Consider the following 19,900-nt stretch of genomic DNA (forward strand, 5'->3'; position numbering starts at 1 on the left):
CAAACTGAGGTGGGGTGAAGGAAGCCTGCAACACCCAATGTGCTCTCCCCCCCCCCCCGGCCCATTTCCTTTGGGAGCAGTTCAAAGTCTTGCCATGGCCTCTACAGGAAGAAGAGCCACAGTGATACGGAGTGGCTTCAGGGTTTATTTGAGAAGAGACCTTAACAGGGAGAGTGTTGCCCGATGGTGAGTGCCCCTTTAATTAAGCCCCTCCCCATCATTTGCTCCCCACAGACAAAACGGCATTACGACATCTGAGGAAAAAACGCTGTGGAGCAAGTGGGAATAGGAGAAAAATAAGCAGAGGCTTCTTCATTTGATTGACCCATGTCCTTTAAGGGCTGGCAAGGATGCTGTTGCAATGTCTAAGTCTATGGATTGCGCAGGTCACAGGGCTCTGGGTCTTCCTGGCCCACAGTAGCTTGTTCTACAGGATATTCTTTGCAATTGCATTCAGGGTCCTCACTTTAGCCACATCGGCCACCTTGATGGAATATTCAGGTGTGGAGAGGTAGGCCCCCATGGTAGCGTAAGGGTTTCTAAAAGAATACCAACAAGTCTTTGGTTACTGTCTGGAACCTGGACCTAGAAGAGCCGGAAAAAGAACCATCCTAAGTCCTACCCACCGGGCCATAATCTGCTGTCCTGTTGCCATTTGGGTGCTACCTTAACCCATTGCATCTGCAACTATGAACTACAGACACAAGTCCATCCCTAATGCAACAATGCCTTGCTCCCAGCTAAATGCACCTGTCAGGTTCCAGTGCCCCAGATGTTCTTAGTCAAGTTACTACCCCAAACGGTGGAGATGGAAGCAAGGCCTGGGCCCCTCAGTAAGTCAGGACAGAAACTTGCTCAGTTACCTGAACTTCATTCCTGAGTCTTTGACTGAGCGCGCTGAGCAGTGAAACTCAGAGGCGCCAGAGCCTTCTAAGATTCTCTGCAGGTTTCTCTCGGTTATGCCTCCCCCTGGTGGAGAGAACCCATCACTCAGTCACAAACATGAAGTTAAGCAGGAATAGACAGAGCTACATTCTGGGTCATTAAATAGATGGGGGAAATCCCTTTGCTCTGAACCAGGGGCTAATCTTTAGGGTCAATGCAGGCTGCACTCGCAGCTCTGAAGCAGGCAGAGCTCCTAAATATGCCTCTGGAAGGGAGCAGATGCCCATCAGGTATTATCTTATCAGTTTAGCTGCTGATTAGCACAAATGGCCCACTGCTTTTGTTTTGCCTGACAGTGATCACTCAGGAACACGATAAGGGAACATTAGTTAATGTTCCTTGATGCCTGGGAATCTTTGCCTTCATAATGCCATACCTATAAGACTTTAAGGAAGGGACAGATAGCTAGAAGCAAATTGAATTTGGATTGACAGAGGCAAAGAGTCTACAGCAGCAAGTTAAGCAGGTAGGAGTTGTGCGTGGGTGTCCACACTATTCCTTTAACCTAATGCAGTTTCAGCAGTTGTGACGTCCATCTATTTCTACCACACTCTGTCTGTTTTTATATCTGCAAATAAATAAATATTATAAAGATTAAATCTTTCATGCACTCTCATCCAAAGGGAATTGCACCCTAAAGCTCTGTTCCTAGACTTCTTGCCACTTGGGCAAGTGGGGCTGCCTAACAACATGCTTGGTTGGTGCTAGAGTTCTAATCTACGCCAACAAGTGGTACTCACTGCAGAGTCTTACCTGGCACTACAACAATCCTGCCCTTAGCCTGAAAAGGAAGAGAAAAGGGGTTTAGTGGTCTTGCTTATTGCACAAAACACACCAAATGGGTAGCACAAATATTCTGTTAAGGAAGATGTAGAATGTATTTATTTGCAATATTTAATTTCTTTTTTTTTATGCTGCTTTTCAAAGGGTTTGCTCCAAGTAATACTGTCACATTGAGTTTCTTACATGCTCCTCTAGGAAAGTATGCTCCCACACTTGTCTATCATTGTGTATATTTCACCTCTGCAAAGTCAAACAACTGAGGATTTACCAAGTTTCACCTCCATCCTGGGACTGTTGAACTTCAGAAACTATATGCTGTCATATCAGTATCAGCAGGACTGCTTCAACTTCACCCCAGTATTAGAGACTGGAAGCAACTTTAAAATAACTGAGTGACTCCTTCGTTGACTTTTTTGTCTGTTGTGAATTCTGCTGGACAGGTGTGAGATATGGGTGTGCCATGCACATATTGCGTACTTAACAGAGAAGAAGGGAGCTAATTTATTGCAGTAGCCTATGGGAATTCATGCAATACTGAAAGAAGCTATTGTATCAGAAGGTGCAAGACACAGTTTCTGTATATTCAATGGGGAGGCCAGTTTTCACCATCATTGAAAAACCCTCACCCATCTGAAGACCATGAAAGACTGCTAGCTAGCATTTCTCTACCCCCACCACACTCTGTCCAGTTCCTTGGATAGCCCACTCTTAAGTATGCAAGAAAAGTGTATTAGAGTTACAAATTTGGTAGAGATGACACCTCACCTGTTCTGTGAGTCGTTTTATCAAGGGCAGTCCCTCTAGAACAGAGCTGTCACAGCCACTAGTCAGGACCCGTTCAAAGCCCATCGATATTAGCGTTTCCAAGGCTGCCAAAGGGTCATAGACCATGTCAAAAGCTGCTGAGAAAAATGGAGCATGTCAGTCTTTACTGCCAAATCTTCTGGAAAGCAAATCTACTGACATATTCCAGGCTTTAGCCTAGTCCCAAATCCCTGGTAGACAGACCTAATATGCGCAATTCCCAGAGAACATTCTCATAGTCCCCCCCCCCCCCAAGGTAAGGCCATTGTGCCTGAGCCTATGTCCTGCAAGTAGGCAGTCTGGCTTTCATTCCCCACTCCAAGCTCTGTAAGAAGAGTCTGCTGGATCTGTCCAATGGCCTATCCAGTCCAGCATCATGTTCTCACAGTGGCCAACCAGATGCCTGTGGGAAACCAGCAAGCAGAAACTCACCTCTGTGGAAGGTGACTGGCAGAGGGCGGGAAGCAGCTGCAAAAAGAACAGATCCCGGATGGTTAGTATACCTTTGCTTAGGGGTTGGCTTTGTGAAGGCAATGCTTCTGCTGCTGGCCCTGGAAAGAAAGGAAACTTCTCCAGATGGTTCAACCAAGGTGGCTGTAGTCATCTGACACCATTTCTGCAATATGGATTCATCATCCTTTCTCATTTCCACTAAGACTGCCCACTAGCTAGCTCTTTGTATGGCATTTCTTTTCACATTTTGTGTATCAAACCCCTCACACATGTTGGGCTTATGCACTTATTTAAAAAAGTAATCCTGGTGTAGACTATAGATGTATCCACTCGTTTCCCTAGGTAGCCTGTGGAATAATGAACCATGGAGTGAATGGATACTGGCTTCTGGTTAAAATAGTTTAGCTGCTGTATTTCAGCTTGCCTCACAGAACTTTCCCCACCTTTCCTCCTCCTGTGTGCTGTTCTGTGGGGGGGGGGGGGGGACATGCAGGAAGAGGACAGGCTTCACCTAAAGGTAAAGGTACCCCTGCCCGAACGGGCCAGACGTGTCCGACTCTGGGGTTGCGTGCCCATCTTGCTTAAGAGGCCGGGGGCCAGCGCTGTCCGAAGACACTTCCGGGTCACGTGGCCAGCGTGACAAGCTGCATCTGGCGAGCCAGCGCAGCACACGGAAACGCCGTTTACCTTCCTGCTAGTAAGCGGTCCCTATTTATCTACTTGCACCCGGAGGTGCTTTCAAACTGCTAGGTTGGCAGGCGCTGGGACCGAGCAATGGGAGCGCACCCAGCTGCGGGGATTCGAACTGCCAACCTGACGATCGGCAAGTCCTAGGCGCTGAGGTTTTACCCACAGCGCCACCCGTGTCCCATAGGCTTCACCTAGCTAGAGCCAATTTTGGGGGGCATGCAGAGAGAGGACAGGCTTCCCCTAGCAAGACTAATTCTTCTTCAGAAGATATACTGTCAGTTTCAGTTAAATAGAGAAAATCGCTAGCAATTATTTTCTTTGCATTTTTGAGGGTCCAGAAAAACCATAGAGTTATCATTCTTTCAAAAAAGTTTCCTATTCTTCTGGATAATTCTTCCTTCTGTACAGAATTTATGGCTGCCTAACACTCTCTCATCAGAGCTGCACAGTGGCCCTTCTTACAAACAAAGGTCACTCATCCCAACCATTACAGCGTTTGGCTCCTGCTTTATCTGAATAATTCATTCATTTATGGAATGACCTATGGGATGTCCTCCCTCTAGAGCAGCCTTTGTCAAATTAGCTGGGGCTAATGGGAGTTATAGCCCCAAACATCTGGAGGATACCAGCTTGGTGTAGACTGCCCTAGGAGCACGACTGGTGCTAAAGCGCTGTTGTCATTTTGGCGTCAGGTGAAGCTTCAATATTTCCCCAGCCTCTTTTTTTTTGGAGTAAGGAGTCAGAAGTTCCGTCACTTCTGCAACTGAAGAGACTGTAGCACCATGGCCGTTTCCCCCCTAATAAGCTCCATTTATATATGTTTTTATAAATTGTGCTGCATTGTTTTTATTCTACTGTAACCCACCCTGGGATCACATGATGAAGGGTGGATTAGATGTTCTCTTATACTGTAAATGAATGAATAGCTCAATATAGCGAGGCAGGCTCTAGTATCTCGTGGATCTTGCCTGTAGGAAATATTTCTTAATTTGAACCATGGAATTATTAGCTGGTGGCACTGTATGACAATCACTACTCAAGTACCGAATAAGCCCTTTGAAAAGTAAAGCCTGCTCACCCAGCAATGCTGTGCAGAGCTCTGTATCCACACGTCCATCCTCAGTCAAGGCTCCAAACACCAACCCATCAGCCCCATGTTGTTTGGCAAGTCGGATGTCTGCTTTCATCACCTCCACTTCTCGGTCAGAATAGAGGAAATCCCCCCCACGGGGGCGGATCATCACAAATACAGGCACCCTTATACACTGCTTCACCACTTGCAAAAGGCCTGCAGACAAACATGTTTTGGACATGGTGTCAGTCATGTACTGGATTGTTCTATGAGTTGGACAAGAAGTGAAACCTAGAACATGGTACAGAGGAACTTAGGAACATAGCAAGATGCCTCATACAAAGGGAGACCACTGAGCCATCTAGGTCAGTTCTGCCTATGTCTGGAGTAGCCAACAAGATGCCCTCCAGATGTTGGTGAACTACAACTCCAATCAACTGACCACTGACCGTTTAGGCTGAGGCGAGTTGGAGTCCAACAACATCTGGAGAGCCACACGTTCCCCATCCCAGAGCTAGACCATCAGCACTGGGTCTAAGAGAAGCAAGGGAGAAGAGAACAGGGCAGATGTCAAACCCTTTTTGCAGAATTTGGGAGAAGGGGCTGCTGAAGGAGGGAAGGTGAAATAGGGTGATTAAATAACAGCCTGTCTTGCAAAAAGATCAGGAGGTGCTGATGACACAGAAGAACACAAAAAGAGCAAGCAGAACAACAGGTATTTTCTTTCTGTTCCAGGAGCAGAGGGCCTGGAGGGCAGAGGTCCAAACATTTCTCCACATTGCTTGGCTGCTCAGTACTGCTACATCTTGCAGAGAAATGGTGGATTGGATCTTGCTTGTATGTGCCAACTCACCTATAGTAGGTGTTGTTCCTCCTTCCATGAGGTTGGCACACAGTTCAAGGCGGCCAGCACCTGCAACAGGGTCACACATTAAACTTCTGAATATAAGTGGTTTGCAAGATTTTAACAAAGATCTACATTATGAAGAAACCATGTGGTCCCTGCTATAATCCAACAAGGGAAGTTCGCCCAGCTCCATCATTATATGTCTTTAGCTGCTAGGCAAAAACCTTCCTCTATAAGCAGGCCTTTGGCCTTTAACTATCTGCGGCCATTTAGAAGTGGGTGGGATGTTTTTTTAAGTATTCCCTCCCTCCTCCCCTTGGTTTTAATGTATCTATGTTGGGTGTGTTAAGGTATGGGGGTGCTGTTTGTTTGTAAGTAGCAACTAACAAATTTAAGTAATAAATAAAATAAACCAATGGGTAGGAGTGCTGGAAATTTTCGAGCCAAGAGTGAGATTGGTCACCTGTATTTAGCTTATCCACATAGACTTCAACCCCTACTCAGGCAGTAACTAAGAAAGAAAATCAATTAATAGGTGATTTGAGTATCTCAGCCCATGTTTTATAATGCACTGCAGCAAAACAGAGCAGGACCACTTAAGTAGTTAAGGCAGCTGAAGACAAGGCAAGCTGACATTTATTCATTTAAATTTGCAGTTTGCCCTACTCTCAAAGGCTAGAGTAATTGGGTTGCAGGCAATTAAAATATATAAATGCATATCCTGAATCTATGTGTCACTAACCTAGATCAGAACTTTGGAAGTCTTTACTTATTGACCAGTTTATAACATTTAATATCCTACCTTTCAAGCCTAAAAGGGTTCATAAAACAGTTTCACACTGCTTGGGGAAGTAAGTGTGCCTCTCTTTTCAATACATATAGCATGTGTACCCAGAGGTGTCCTGGCCTAGAAAGACCCCTCAATGATCCTTAAGTATTTTCCTCTTCCATCTTTTTTATGGGATTACCTCCTCTCTCTGCATTCACAGCAGACTCCACAGAATCAACACATACTTCCATGAGAAAGCCATTGGCCATTCCTAGAAGAGAAACACAACCAGAGGTTATGGGGCAATCAGGCTCTGTCTCAGAGAAAAGGGACAGACAGTGATTGAGAGAGGCGATTCCTTCCACCTCAAGCTCCAGTGCTTTGTCTTTTAACTGGCTTCTTTCATCTTGCTCACCCAAGCACATCCACAGCTCTCAGAAACAGAAGCTTCATAGATTCCCCATCAGCAGTAACCTTAAAAAGCCTTAACCTGTCAGTAGCTGCTTTAAAGGGTACACAAAATAAGAACAGAAAGCTTGTGTCACCATGCGAATTTAAAGAAGAAATCAAGCTTGATCTGTATCAGCTCAAAACAGGTACAGAAAAAACACATGGGAAGTTGAACACTACTTTTGCTGTAACTCCTGATCCCCTCGCCTTCTTGCTCTCCCTGGATCTTGTTCTCTGTGTTGCACTGTCTGAACAGATCTGTCTGCCTGTCTATGTGTTTATATGTTTGTTTATTACCAAATAAGTCACTTTTCAGCCTGGTCTCCCAGAGTAGTATACAAAATTAAATAATAAACATAGAATACCAAATAATTAACAAAAAAGCAACTGTGAAAGTGGCACATACAAAAATCAGCAGACTAAAAACCTGAAAATTCTAAAATATTTTAAAAGACCTGTGCAATTAAAAAATGTTTACCTGGCACACACACACAAAAAATCAGCACTAGGTGAACCTTCCAATGGAGAGAATTATAAACCTCCGCTATCCCAACTCTTCATCAGCTTCATTACTTACAGGGGCACAGGAGAAATTACTTAAAGGGGCACAGGAGACATTAATACACTGGCAAGTAACTGCATCATTAAAAGAGACTCTTGAACCTGATTTCTGCAGATTAGCACAAATCTTAAGTGGAATAAGGGTTTGAAGGGGGGGCTCCAATTTGGAGGATTCAAGGATATGTCACAGCTCAGCGGTAGTGCTTTGTATTCAGAAGGCCACAGGTTCATTTCCCAGTAAGTCCAAGTAGGGCTAGGTTGTTCCGTTTGAAACCCTGGAGAACTGCTGTCAAGTCAGTGCAAACAATACTGAACTAGATGGCTCTATGGTCTGACTCACTTTAAAGTAGCGTTCTACCTTCTGAATAAAAAGCCTGCGCTAGTGATCCAGATTTTTCCTCCTTTCAGAATACTAAATTGAGTACGGCTGACTTCCCTTCTACCTTTCTCCAGATATTTCAGGATTCAGGTTCTCCAGCAGGAAGATGAAGTTGAGATGCATGGGAACAGCTGACAGCAAGACCAGCCTGTAACCTGCAGAGTCTCCCTTAGGCAAAGGCAGAACTTACTCTAAAAACTCCAACAACAGATGGAACTTTGGCCAGTAACATTAAATGTGCATTCTGTAGTTGACGTCCTTTGTAATGTTTTGTTTTGAAATCTTTTAAGGTAAACAATGCCGCTTTGAAGGTACACTTTGTCTTTATTCTGTAATGTTTTACTCAGGATTGCTTTATTTGATGCTTCAATGTAGCTTGTAAAGCGCTTCAACTGCCCCCCCCCAAAATTAAATAGAAATTAAATAAATAAATACGCAAGCAAGCCAGCCCCACTGAGTGCAGGCAAGATTGCAGTCCTCAGGCCTATAGCTACAACCCTGCAGACGCTCACCTGAGAATAAGGACCCCTTTGGGCTCAAAGGCGTTTTCCGCCTTAAACACATAAAGGCCTGAGCTGTAAAAATGCCAATAAAATCTTTCCCACTTGGTTTTGCTGAATGCACATAGCGGTCTTGAGTGTGCACAACCACATTAAAATTTCTGGCTCCTCTTACACCTGTGGAGGGGGAAAAGGAGGGCTTGAAGTCGCCCGGATTTCCGGCCCCGCCCTCGGGATTCCTCGGGATCCCCGGCGCTTCCTTCCGGCCGTCCCTCCGCCCACTCACCCTCACACCCTTCTGCCAGGCCCTGCTTCCGGTCCCATCTCCTCATTCCGCCTCGGAGCCGCTCCGGAGGCGCGGCGGATGTCGGCAGTTCTGCGCCAAACCAGCCCTGAGCTGAGGAGGAAGCCCCGCCCACCACTGGGGCCTCGGCTCCCGCGCGGCGGCGGCGCACACGCAAGAGGAGGCGCCGTCCTACCTGTCACGTGGCGTCGCGGTCACCAAGTGCGCGGTCGCGGCGTTTCCGGAAATAGCTCGGATTCCTTTCCGTGTCAAGAGCGAGTTGCTTCCGGGTTGCAGCTTGAGGAGCGATGCTCTTGCGGGCGGCACTAAGAGGGTCTCGGCTGCTGCTGGCCCCACGAGGAACGGGGTCCCCCGGCCAGGTACTCCAGGGGCGGCGCTTGGTTTCCATAGCAACGGGGACCGGGGTCAAAGATGCCTCTTTATCGGCCGATGGTTGCATAACGAAGCGACCCCCTGCGGCTCCTCGTTTCTTAGCCTTGCGAGCAGGCTGAGTACCTGCCATCACGCTCTCTAAGAGACGCTGGTGGGGAAAATGCCAAGAGTTCCCGCCCTTATGTATCCTTTGCACTGTGGGAGGTGCTAATCAATGCTACCTCATTTCCACGTGGGGACCTCTAATTATGGGTGGATATTCAAAAAAACTACAGACTCTATTGCCTGCACCTGTCACAACCAGACACGTTAAAGGGGGCAGACTGAAGACTAGGAGTTTCGGTGACTGCCACAATATTTCACTTGTATAACCACAGCAAGCCCTCAACCTATGCAAGCCCTCAACCTATGTGGGGTTACATTCCAGGAATCATGCCTAAATCAAAATTCACATATCATCAAAACACATTAGGTTCAATGGCAGGTGGGATTGCCAAAGTCTTTTTTCCTGGATGCTTGTCCTCTTTTTAATTATGTTTTAATTTGCCAAGCGCATATAGCTAAATGTGCACCAGTTAAATGTGTAAGTCTCTCTCTTTCTAATTTTAACAATAGGTGTAATGTTTCATAGTTTTAAGTATTTTAGTATAGGATTTTTTTTAAAAAAGGTTCTATACCGTGAACTACTCTGGTCCCACCTAGATGAAGAGTAGTGTATACATGTTTTAAACAAATAAAATAACAATTATGAATATAACATCACATTTTATTACATGGTCACAGGCCCTGTAAAAACATGAACACTTTCCCCTCCATATTCTTTCAGCATTTAAATAACATATGAAAACCCTACTGGATCACACTTAGAGTCCATGGAGTTCAACCTCCTTTTGCTAATGGTGGCCAGCCAAATGCTTCTGAAGATTCCACAAGCAGGACACTTAAGAACATATTGAAAATAAAAATAAGTTTTGCTGAGCATCTCAGTGAATAGCTGTTGACATTCCTGTTGTCCAGTTTTTTTGTGCTTGCACCATTGATGATCTGGTCCTTTATCCTTGTCCTTGTATTTTGTAGAATAATGTCTGGCACCTAATACAACCTTTCTGATGTAGTGAACACAGGTGTGAACTCTTTACAGCAAAGAGAGTTCATTCATCTTGAGTAATGCTCCTCTTCCATGTCATGAATTGCAAATGTATGTTTAGTGGGGTGGCATAATTATAAACAGCCTCCTCACTCCCTTCTCTGTCCTCAGCAATGTCAACGGTGGTGGCAGCTCCCACAGAGACGGTCTCAACACAGTGTAGTGTCAGAAGTTGCTTCCCATGCCAGAGTGGTGGTACCACCTGTCCCCAATGCTGTGACCAACCGGGCTGTAGGGCGCTGGCTCCTAATATGCAGTGGTACTGTGGCCGGAGCTGTGGTGTTGGGTGGTGTCACTAGGTAAGGAAAATTAACACCTCCTCTTCAAGCCTTTACTATATTTTATTTACCCTTGACGCTATGGTTCTCCAACTGTCATAGATTGTATCTTTCTGCAACCAGCAGAGATCTTCCTAGGGGCATTGCTTCCTCTTGGTCATGCCAGTGTGTGGGCCTAAACTAACTTCTGGTATCTCTCTGCCCTTTGAATGCCTGTGTCTACCCTTATTTTATAAATGCATTGTAGATAAACAATGCAGGCAGTAAAAGAAAGGTGGGATTAAAGGGTAACAAATAAATACTTTTTGTACTTACAGTCATAACAACCTTTTGAGGTATGGTAGTTAATTTAGACTATTTCAGAATTTAAAAGGTGTGATTACATATATATTTGCATCTAATTGATCACCGGTATGTTTGTGTGTAGTCAGACTTTGCATCTGCATTGCCTCCAGTGTCTGAATTTTCCCATTGTGGCTTCATTCTGCTTTTCTAGATAGATGGATACACATGCACACACCATTATATCCCACATTGATAGCATCTTCCCTCAGTGGTGTGTCATTGTTGTTCTTTCCTTCTCAGGCTAACAGAGTCTGGGCTTTCAATGGTTGACTGGCATCTCGTGCGGGAGATGAAGCCTCCTCGGACACAGCAGGAGTGGGAAGCAGAATTCCAAAACTACCAGCAATTCCCAGAATTTAAAATGTATGCATGGGTTGAGCTAAAGTTCCTAGAGACTAAATTTAAAGGGGGGGGGGCTATTCTACTATCCCAGCAAAAGGGAAATGAGAAAAAAATAGTATCTTGAATGCTACTTCTTGATAGAACTTGTCATGGAAAGAGGGGAATGGGCAACTACACCTTACTGCAGGGTTTGTTGTTGTTATATAAACCTTCTCTCTGAATCTAACAGCCTGAACCACAACATGACGCTGACAGAGTTCAAATTCATCTGGTACATGGAGTATTCACACCGAATGTGGGGACGGCTTGTTGGACTGGCTTACATCCTTCCAGCAGCTTACTTCTGGAGGAAGGGTTACCTCAACCGGTCCCTGAAGGGTCGTGTCGTTGCCCTCTGTGGATTTGTCTGCTTCCAGGTGGGAAAGACCACTGGGACCTTGAAATTGTTAAATGAATCATTAAATTACTCTGCCCAAGATAACTGAGATAGAACATGAAAGGCATTGATCCTTTGCACGCTCCAGGAGCTGATTTGTATGTGATCTTAGGTCTCTGGTGCACAGAAGCCCAGCAGAAGCTTCAGATCATGGTGCTTGGAGTGTTGTTAGATCTTAGTTCCTTGGAAGAGAATGTACATGATATTGGCAGGAGCAAAAGTGGTCTTAATTTCATGCCTCTATGGTACTTTTTCTTTGTTTTGGCAGGGCCTATTGGGCTGGTATATGGTAAAAAGTGGATTAGAGGAAAAGCCAGACTCTCATGATATCCCACGGGTCAGTCAGTACCGTCTAGCCGCACACCTGGGCTCTGCACTTGTTCTTTACTGCTACAGCCTGTGGACTGGACTCTCATTACTGCTGCCGCAGCACAAGGTAAGCGAAAAGTGAGGCAGATCGGGGGCATGTATTGAGTCCCAGTTGGGCCAAGAAAGCCTGTACACCAATTGTGCCTTTGGAGGGAGGCACACTGCCACTGTGCAGACCAAACTGCCACTGTATCCTACATGTGCTCAGCCTGGAAGAGGAAAATTAGAAATCTTGGGAAATGTCAAAGAGATAACGTTCCTGGAAACACCACCAAAGCTTACCAGTCAAGAACTCCGTTAGCACTGACACTCCCATGCATAGAGGGAGGCAATGAACTTGCAGTGGGAGGCACACACTCCTGCATCACATGCAAAACTAGCGCCTGTTGCCAATTCTCATATTAGGTAGGGTTTCACTTCTCAGGTAGGGTTTCAAATCCCTTTATGGTGCTCACAGCCACTGCTTCGGAGCATCACACGAAAAGGGAAGAAAGGAGAGCCCACACAACACTGCACCCTCATAGTTCACTTGGTAGGATGGCCTCTTAAGAGGGTAGTTATTTAAGAAAGCATAGCAGGAGAAATGCAGACTGAGAAGAATTCAGCCTGGCATGAGCTATTCCAGTTCTTACAGTGCAGTCTGCCACAACTTCCCCAGTTCTAGCAAGGCCGCATCCTTGCCACAGAAGATATTGCCATGCACTTTTGCCCTACACATCCAGGCAGTAGATGCTTCTGGGGCCTGTGGATCTGGTCTTGGGTATGGTGACTTGACAGTAGGATTAAATCAAGCATGCAGATGCTATCTGGCTGCTTCCAAGAACGCCTGGTGATTTCTAGAAAATTTGGTAGATTTGGGTTCATAGATATAATTGGATGTAAGCCGTGTCCATTAAGGGCCGTGCAGCATAACAGCTGAGTGAGAAGAGCAGAAGTCCTTGCTGCCTTAGCCATTGAGAGTGAAATAAATACGTTCCTCTTCTGTCAGGAGTCTTATTGGAAACGTGTATATATGCTGAGCCTATGGAACACTAGTTTCCTTTGCACATGCTCCCTTTAGAATATATAAAAAGGCCATTGCATATTCTTGTGATCCTCCTCCTGTTTTGACAGTTACCAGAAACCCGTCAACTCCTGCGCCTAAGAAGGTTTGCTCATGGAACATCAGGCCTGATCTTTCTCACTGCCCTCTCAGGTAAAAGTCCCTGTCACTTTTGCACCAATCTCTTTCTTTTGAGAAGCAATAGGTAGCATGGTCATGGATGTGTGTTTCTTGCTTCATTTCCCATTGGGAGGGTCTAGACTTTTTCAGTTCCAGGTTACTGAAATGCTTCCTCTTCATGCTGGTCAGACAACATCACTGGGAACTGTTTTGTGGCCTTGAGGGAAGGACCTAAAACTCTCACCGTGATGGTTTTTAGGTGGCTTGTTCTATTACATTCATACTTCCAAGTGTGACAGACTCTCTTCTCTGGAACTCTAGGGGCATTTGTGGCAGGACTGGATGCTGGTCTTGTATACAATTCATTTCCCAAGATGGGGGAACGCTGGATCCCTGATGATCTCCTTGCCTTTTCCCCAAAGTTGAAGAACATATTTGAGAATCCCACAACCGTGCAGTTTGATCACAGGATTCTGGTATGTTTCTTCCTCTTTATGCTCTTAGATAACACCTCTTTTTAATTGGTTTGCTGTTTGGGGGTTTGTGTTCATTCCAGGTGGCAGTGTACCTGGGAGTGTGGGAAGGCACACTCTTAACTCAGAGTAGAGCACTTGCTTACATGCCTAAAGTACTGGTTTCCATCTCCACTGTCTCTAATTAAAGGGCGCAAGTTACAAAGGGGGGGGGGGTGTTAGTCTAAACATTAAGGAGAACATTATGATGACATGAGTTGTTTGAAAGAGGAGCAGACTGCCCCAGAAGTGATGGACTCTTTTTCAGAGGCTGGATGGTCAGGGATGCTGTAGTAGTGAGGTTCCTGCATTGCCTTTGGACTAGATGACCTTCTAAGATCCCTTCCAACTCCACTTCTAAGCCCTTTCTTTGTTGTCATTGCAAAGCTTCTCTGGTTCCCTCACTGGATATTTACTCTTTTCCCTTTAGGGAGTTTCCTCTGTCGCAGCCATTACAGGTCTGTACCTGTTTTCCAGGAAGATTCCTCTCCCACGTAGGACAAGGATGGCAGTTGCTTCCTTACTGGCTGTGGCATACCTCCAGGTATTAATTATGCCCTTTAAAACACCCTTTTAATTGTCACTTAGTAGAGTCCTCTGATGGAATGGCACGTTTCCCCTTCCTTCCAGGTAGGTGCCTGCCTTCTTGTCACTGATAATGCTATCTTGGTTGCTGGTCTCAGGCATTTAAAACTGAAATTGGTGGGGACCAATTTTTATTTATTTATTTATTTGGCTTTGAAGAACAAAGGGGGAAAATAGAGCTGCAGTCGTGCTCTTCTGTGGAAATATTGCACAGTGCTATGGTCACTGCCCTTCTCTGCCTTCTGGGTTTAAACTGAGACGGTATGGGGGAACATCAGTGCAGTTTCATTAGCATTGTATCACGAAGCACTGTGACAGCTACCTCATCCTGTAGCAGGTTATTTACAGTGGGAGAGAGACAACATATAAAAATCCCCGTACCAATTGCTTATGAAGCTTCTTGTGTATAATTCTGTGCAATTGGAATACAATGTAGTTGCACATACTGTACTTCTACATTTCATTGATAAGCAAACTTTGCTTACGTCTGAAACTTCATTTTATTCTTGCTCCTCTGCAGGTTACCCTGGGCATCAGCACACTTCTCCTGTATGTCCCAACTCCTTTAGCAGCCACTCATCAATCAGGTTCCCTGGTATTGCTCAGTGTGGCGTTGTGGCTGATGCATGAACTGAAGCGGATCCCGAAATAACCCTGCTTCCCTATTTAGCCAGCTTCTTTCCTAGTGCTGAAGGTTCACGGTTGCTGCCTTTGCCCCACGTGTTGTATGCTCCTCTTCTTGAAAGCCTTAATTTGAATAGAAGGTGAGGCTGAGCAGCACCTTGATGTCATGAGTTGAAGTGCTTTGTTGCAAAACTTGGTGAACATGAATCACCATCCTTAAGGTGTGAGGTGTAAGGCGGGCTCTGGCAAGAATGATGGTCATTTGAGGTGTGTCTTGCTTCCTGCTGAGCTGTCTGTATGAGGCTACAGCCATGAGCCTTTTACATTCTGTGTAGGCTGGACATAGAGAATGGATTATGGGGTGAGTGGGCTTAGAAATTTGGATGAACAGCAAATGAAGGCATTTCAAAACTATTATAAGGGTGATGGGTGGCATAGTTTGTGGATTTTCTTTAGCAGAATGGGGTTTGAGTGCAATTTTTTGAGTGCAATTTTTTGCATTAGAATATTGAAATGTGCACTGTAATTTAACCATGCAGAAGACCCACAGTCCTTTCCTTATTTAATAAAAAAGGTTTCTCAATATTTCTCAGTATCTCAGTATTTTAAAACTGACTGTTCTTACAATGTTCCTATGCAATGTACCTTCATAAGAAACTCTGCTGCAGCAAACCAAAGGCCCCATCAAGTCCATCATCTTGTTCTCAGTGGCCAACCAGATGCCTGTGGCAGCTTTCAAGCAGGCACATGAGTGGGTTGATTTGGAACACGTTTCATTAACATCAATATCCACAAAGGATTTTTTATGGGGAGGGGAGGGGGAGAGTAAATGCTGCAAATGAGTAAATAAACATAACTAGCAGCAGAGAACATATCTAACAATTCTGGTGGATCAGGTGACTTCCTAGACTTGGGTAGACCCCTGAGAAACTTGTATTACACATTTATCCCTTTCCTTCTCAGTGGGTTGACCTGCTACAATGGGTAGATGGCTTTTCACTCATTGCTGAAGCCCTTAATTCTTTCCTGGGCAGTGCTGCTACACTCAACTTCACAGTCTCTCACTTTGCTTCATTTCCCTAAAAAGCCCTATCATGTACCCTACAATTCAGAGTTGTACTACACTACTGCAGTTCCCTACCGCTGCCTCTCGGCAAAATGAGCCTAACATGAAATCAGCTCCAGCCCAGCCTGCTTCAATATTGGTATAATTATGGCAGGTTGGCAGCAGAGTATCTTTTAAAGTGTTTGCAGATGTGTGTGGGGGGGGGGGGGGTTGATATGAAATGTGACTTTGAAAGATGATGGACTACTTACTGTCTTTGCTGCTACATTTTTCTTTTATACATTACTTGCCAGTATTGGATACCTGAATTGTTTTCAGTGGGGTAGCATTCACTTCACCAGCAGTGAAGACCGGCATAAAAGGCTTTAAACCAAACCCAAGAGCGGAGACACAGGTGTTTCACTCAAGTGTTAAATTGGCTAGATCTACTTTCCTTAATGTCATCCATTGCTTCATTCATTAGCTAGAAACCAATGAATGCGCTTAGTGAGAGCCCGGATACTGAGAGGGGATGGGTCTCAGAAGGAGAAGGAACTGATACTGGTTTCTATGTATTAGTTATGTTGCAGCAATGCAACATTTTTATACATAACATCATATTCGTAAAATTTTCTGATCAGCTTGTTTTCTGTACACCACTTAGAAGATTTTTTTTGTATATTTTAAGTGTTATAGAAATGGCCTAAAATGGATAGAAACCCTGAAAGGTTGGAGGGGTAAGTCTTCTCACAAAACAAAGGTGGAGATTGGTGCCTGCACCCTTTTGTTCATATCTGGGTCTACAAATTCTATAACCTTTCTGTAGAGCAGGGGGAGGGGGAGAGTAGAAACCTGTAAATCTGGTGATCATGGCTCATTAGAGGGAGCAACTACCGCAACCGCGGCGGACGCCTATACGATGCCCTTGCCTGCAACGACTCGAGTAAGATTCGACCTGCCTTCTCCGCTCCTCGCAATACACCCTCCGAGGCAGCAGGGGGCGGTACGAAACAGCTCCATTCGGAACCGAGGCTCCAAAATACGGGGTCGCGAAGGGGGAAAAACACCGGGAGGGCGCACGGAGTTCTGATTGGTTGCGGACCGGGCCAGAAGCGAAGGAAGCGACCGGCGGAGAGGCGGAGACTCACTCTTCTTGCGGTCTCGGCGGCGGCGGCTTCTTGTCCTTCATCCCGTCGGTCGCTCCCAACCTGCCTCGCTATGACGGCGCACAGCTTCGCGCTGCCGATCATCCTCTTCTCGGTCTTCTGGGGGCTCGTGGGAATCGCCGGGCCGTGGCTCGTGCCCAAGGGGCCCAACCGCGGGTGAGACTCCCCGCCCGCGCAGCCTCCGCCCGCCCGATCCATCGCCAGGTCTCCCGGTCATCGCCATCGCCAAATAGATCAATATATACATTGTGATCTATAATTGCGAGGGCAGGGTGATGGTGGTCCCTGCTAAAGGCTTTGAGAATATCTATATCTAGATAGATGATTGATAATGTGAGAATGACCTATATATCCAAAAAGATCACTATATAGAGATATTGATATATTGGGAGATGACATGACACACACACACACACAGACAAAGCCTTTAGCAGGGATCAGCACCCGCTTCCCCCGCAAGTGCGACACTCGCAGGCTTTCCTTCTCCGCAGCCGCCTTTGGCCTTGAAGGAGGCCCGATCCACGGATGCTGTGAACGGGACTCCGCATCGCTTCAGACTGCCAAGTGGGGGGGGGGATCACATTTATGAGTGCTACCTCGCGTTGGAAACACCAGCGACCCTGCAAATAGCAAACTAGTATAGCAGCCAAAGGGCTGGGCTAGGGTATATTTCTCTTATGAACATGGTATAAAGGAGCCGGGGTGTGGGAGCAGGGAGGAAGAGCGTTGAGGAGTGCCTGATCTGGGAATCCTTTCTCCTGTGTGACCCCCTTGACTGTTTCAGTAACAGCACAATGCTATCCATGTCTACTCAGAAGTAATTCCTAATATATTAAGTGGGGTTTACTCCCAGGTAAGTAGGGTTAGGGTTGCAGCTTTACTCAATCTTTTTTCTTCATTTTTTCACTTCACAGAGTGATTATTACCATGTTGGTGACCACAGCCATTTCCTGCTATCTCTTGTGAGTATTGCGTAGGGGAGATGGGTGGTGGGTGTAGGGCTGGGTTGTACCCAGCAGGAAACCAACCACCCTCATAACTTTATCTAACTGGCTGCTTCCTGAATATTGAGAATCTAGGAAGGAATCCCAAATAGCAGCAGCTCTCCTGTATGCACCACCTTGGAGATGCTCAAGTTTCTTCATGGTTGCCAGGTCCTTATTCTACACATAGGTGCATAAACAGCCTGCCTCTCTTTCATAAAATAAGCTTTTGGGTAACCTTGGATCATGGTACACTGTCTCTTCCAATATGTCTTGGCATCATTCATGCATGATGCTCCCAGGACCCCATATATGAACAAGGAGTGGATTTTGCATCCTATAACAAGCCTTAGACCATCTCTGATCATACACCAAAGCACTAGACTGTTCTAGCTGCCCTAACATCCTGTCTGGCTCAGCTGTTATGCTAAGCTAGACACTCTCAGGCATAATGCACCAGGGCAGATCTTCTTGTAGTACATTTAAAGAACTAGAAGACTTTGCTCCCTATATTATATATCCCTCCTACAGTGATACTGTCCTCTTTATAAGGATAACTATTACTTGCAAAAATGACCTAGCAGTTACTTGCAAAATATGACTTTTTGTATTTCAGCACTAGTGCAAAAGGAGCTGTGATCCAGTTTATATGTCTCCTTCCTATCTTTCCCTTGCAGCTGGCTTATAGCGCTCCTGGCCCAGGCCAACCCGCTGTTTGGACCCCAGCTGAAGAATGAGACCATCTGGTATGTGCGCTTCCTGTGGGAGTGAACTGGACCACTATCAACCAATTCAACAGGTACTTGCTCTGTCCAGCACTACCTAACCTACCTTACTAACACACAAATACATTACACGCAACTCATTAATAGCTTGTAAGAAAAAGGAATCTATTTGCTTCCAGTTTACAAAGATTCCCTTTCTTGGTTCCTTGCCTGACTCACCTGTCAATGGCATAGCCCAGGGATGGGGAACTTATGGTTCTCTAGATGTTTTTGGATTCTGACTCCTATTAGCCCAATCCAATATAGCCAGTCAGGGATCATAGTCCAGCCACATGAGAATCATAGGTCCCATCTCTGGCTTAACCAATAGAACCAGAAAGGTACCTGTAATTTGTCTCCAATAGGGTTGCCACTCTGTGGTTCTATAGGACAAGTCACTTTCTCATTGTCTGTAAAAGGTAGCTATGTAAATCTCACTGAAAGGGCAACAGGTTGATTGTTCCCAGATATCTTCTATCCTGCTGGGGTAAGGTCAATACTAAGAAATCTTTTTCTCTTTTTCCTAGGCTTCCTTCTGATGCTAGATAACAGCTCCACCCCTTGTCCTTTCCAGTACTAACTCAACGGATCTTTTGTTTGCACTCTAAATTTCCCCACAGCAGTAGGGCCAAGACCCAAACATATGAAGGGACCATTTCATTTGTTTAACCATCTCCCACCTGTTTTAATTGATGCATCTTGGTGGCATCTGCTCTTGGGTTTGATGTTGTAACTAAATGTCCCTCTTGTGGCAGTTAGGGGAAATGTTTGCATTTTGAAAGTCCTGTAACAAATGCTAAGTTTGAATAATTGCTGATGGAGCTCTGGAACACACTCTTGGGCAAGAGACAAGACACCTTCCTTACTTTTACATGGCGATGCTCACCCAGTCGATCTGTTCTCTCCCTATCTTTGTCCATTAGCAGTGAAGCTGCTGCACTAGGATGCATTTGCCTAGAATTCCCCCTTCCACTATTATTTATAATGTTGTGTATTTGTATTTATTGAATGTAAACTGGTATCGTGAAAATAAATTTTTTTAGTACGTGAGCTTTCTTTGTCTTCCGTTAAAGAGATCTGATATGGGGCCCAGAAGTGCTTGAAATTCAGCCAGGCTAATACTCCAGCCTCCATCCATAGCATCTAATTGGTATTGGGCCGAAATCAAAATTGGTGTGTGTTTCCTGACAAGGAGCACTTCAGTAAACTATCT

At 45.4% G+C, this 19,900-nt stretch overlaps 3 protein-coding genes across 12 annotated transcripts; 2 read left to right on the forward strand and 1 right to left on the reverse strand.

Annotated features, from left to right (window-relative positions):
• Window positions 1-125: 125 nt before the first annotated feature.
• CUTC (cutC copper transporter) lies at window positions 126-8,802 on the reverse strand. 10 transcript variants are annotated; one of them, XM_083443883.1, is made up of 9 exons: window positions 8,733-8,802; window positions 6,563-6,634; window positions 5,601-5,660; window positions 4,754-4,963; window positions 2,965-3,000; window positions 2,494-2,627; window positions 1,699-1,726; window positions 864-969; window positions 126-539 (listed from the first exon to the last, which is right to left on the reverse strand). In XM_083443883.1, exons 2-9 carry the CDS (start codon window positions 6,630-6,632, stop codon window positions 428-430), a joined length of 756 nt encoding a protein of 251 aa, XP_083300009.1. In that variant the 5' UTR covers window positions 6,633-6,634; window positions 8,733-8,802; the 3' UTR covers window positions 126-427. The 10 variants fall into 10 exon arrangements, with proteins under 10 accessions (XP_083300009.1, XP_083300008.1, XP_083300007.1 ...); XM_083443882.1 differs by lacking the exon at window positions 8,733-8,802 and adding an exon at window positions 8,540-8,673; XM_083443881.1 differs by lacking the exon at window positions 8,733-8,802 and adding an exon at window positions 8,540-8,673 and having other exon boundaries at window positions 2,494-2,630.
• Window positions 8,776-15,314, forward strand: COX15 (cytochrome c oxidase assembly homolog COX15). The gene is made up of 9 exons (XM_083443868.1): window positions 8,776-8,916; window positions 10,188-10,375; window positions 10,940-11,062; window positions 11,271-11,457; window positions 11,746-11,913; window positions 12,960-13,041; window positions 13,330-13,484; window positions 13,951-14,064; window positions 14,626-15,314. The coding sequence occupies exons 1-9, from the start codon at window positions 8,845-8,847 to the stop codon at window positions 14,755-14,757; spliced, it is 1,221 nt and encodes a 406-aa protein (XP_083299994.1). The 5' UTR covers window positions 8,776-8,844; the 3' UTR covers window positions 14,758-15,314.
• Window positions 15,315-16,828: 1,514 nt separating this feature from the next.
• ATP6V0E2 (ATPase H+ transporting V0 subunit e2) lies at window positions 16,829-19,737 on the forward strand. The gene is made up of 4 exons (XM_083443920.1): window positions 16,829-17,096; window positions 17,855-17,902; window positions 18,601-18,722; window positions 19,215-19,737. Exons 1-3 carry the CDS (start codon window positions 16,993-16,995, stop codon window positions 18,692-18,694), a joined length of 246 nt encoding a protein of 81 aa, XP_083300046.1. The 5' UTR covers window positions 16,829-16,992; the 3' UTR covers window positions 18,695-18,722; window positions 19,215-19,737.
• The last annotated feature ends 163 nt before the right edge of the window (window positions 19,738-19,900 follow it).

This window comes from Podarcis tiliguerta (genome assembly GCF_965153285.1).
Source record: "Podarcis tiliguerta genome assembly, chromosome: 5".
NCBI lineage: Eukaryota > Metazoa > Chordata > Lepidosauria > Squamata > Lacertidae > Podarcis > Podarcis tiliguerta.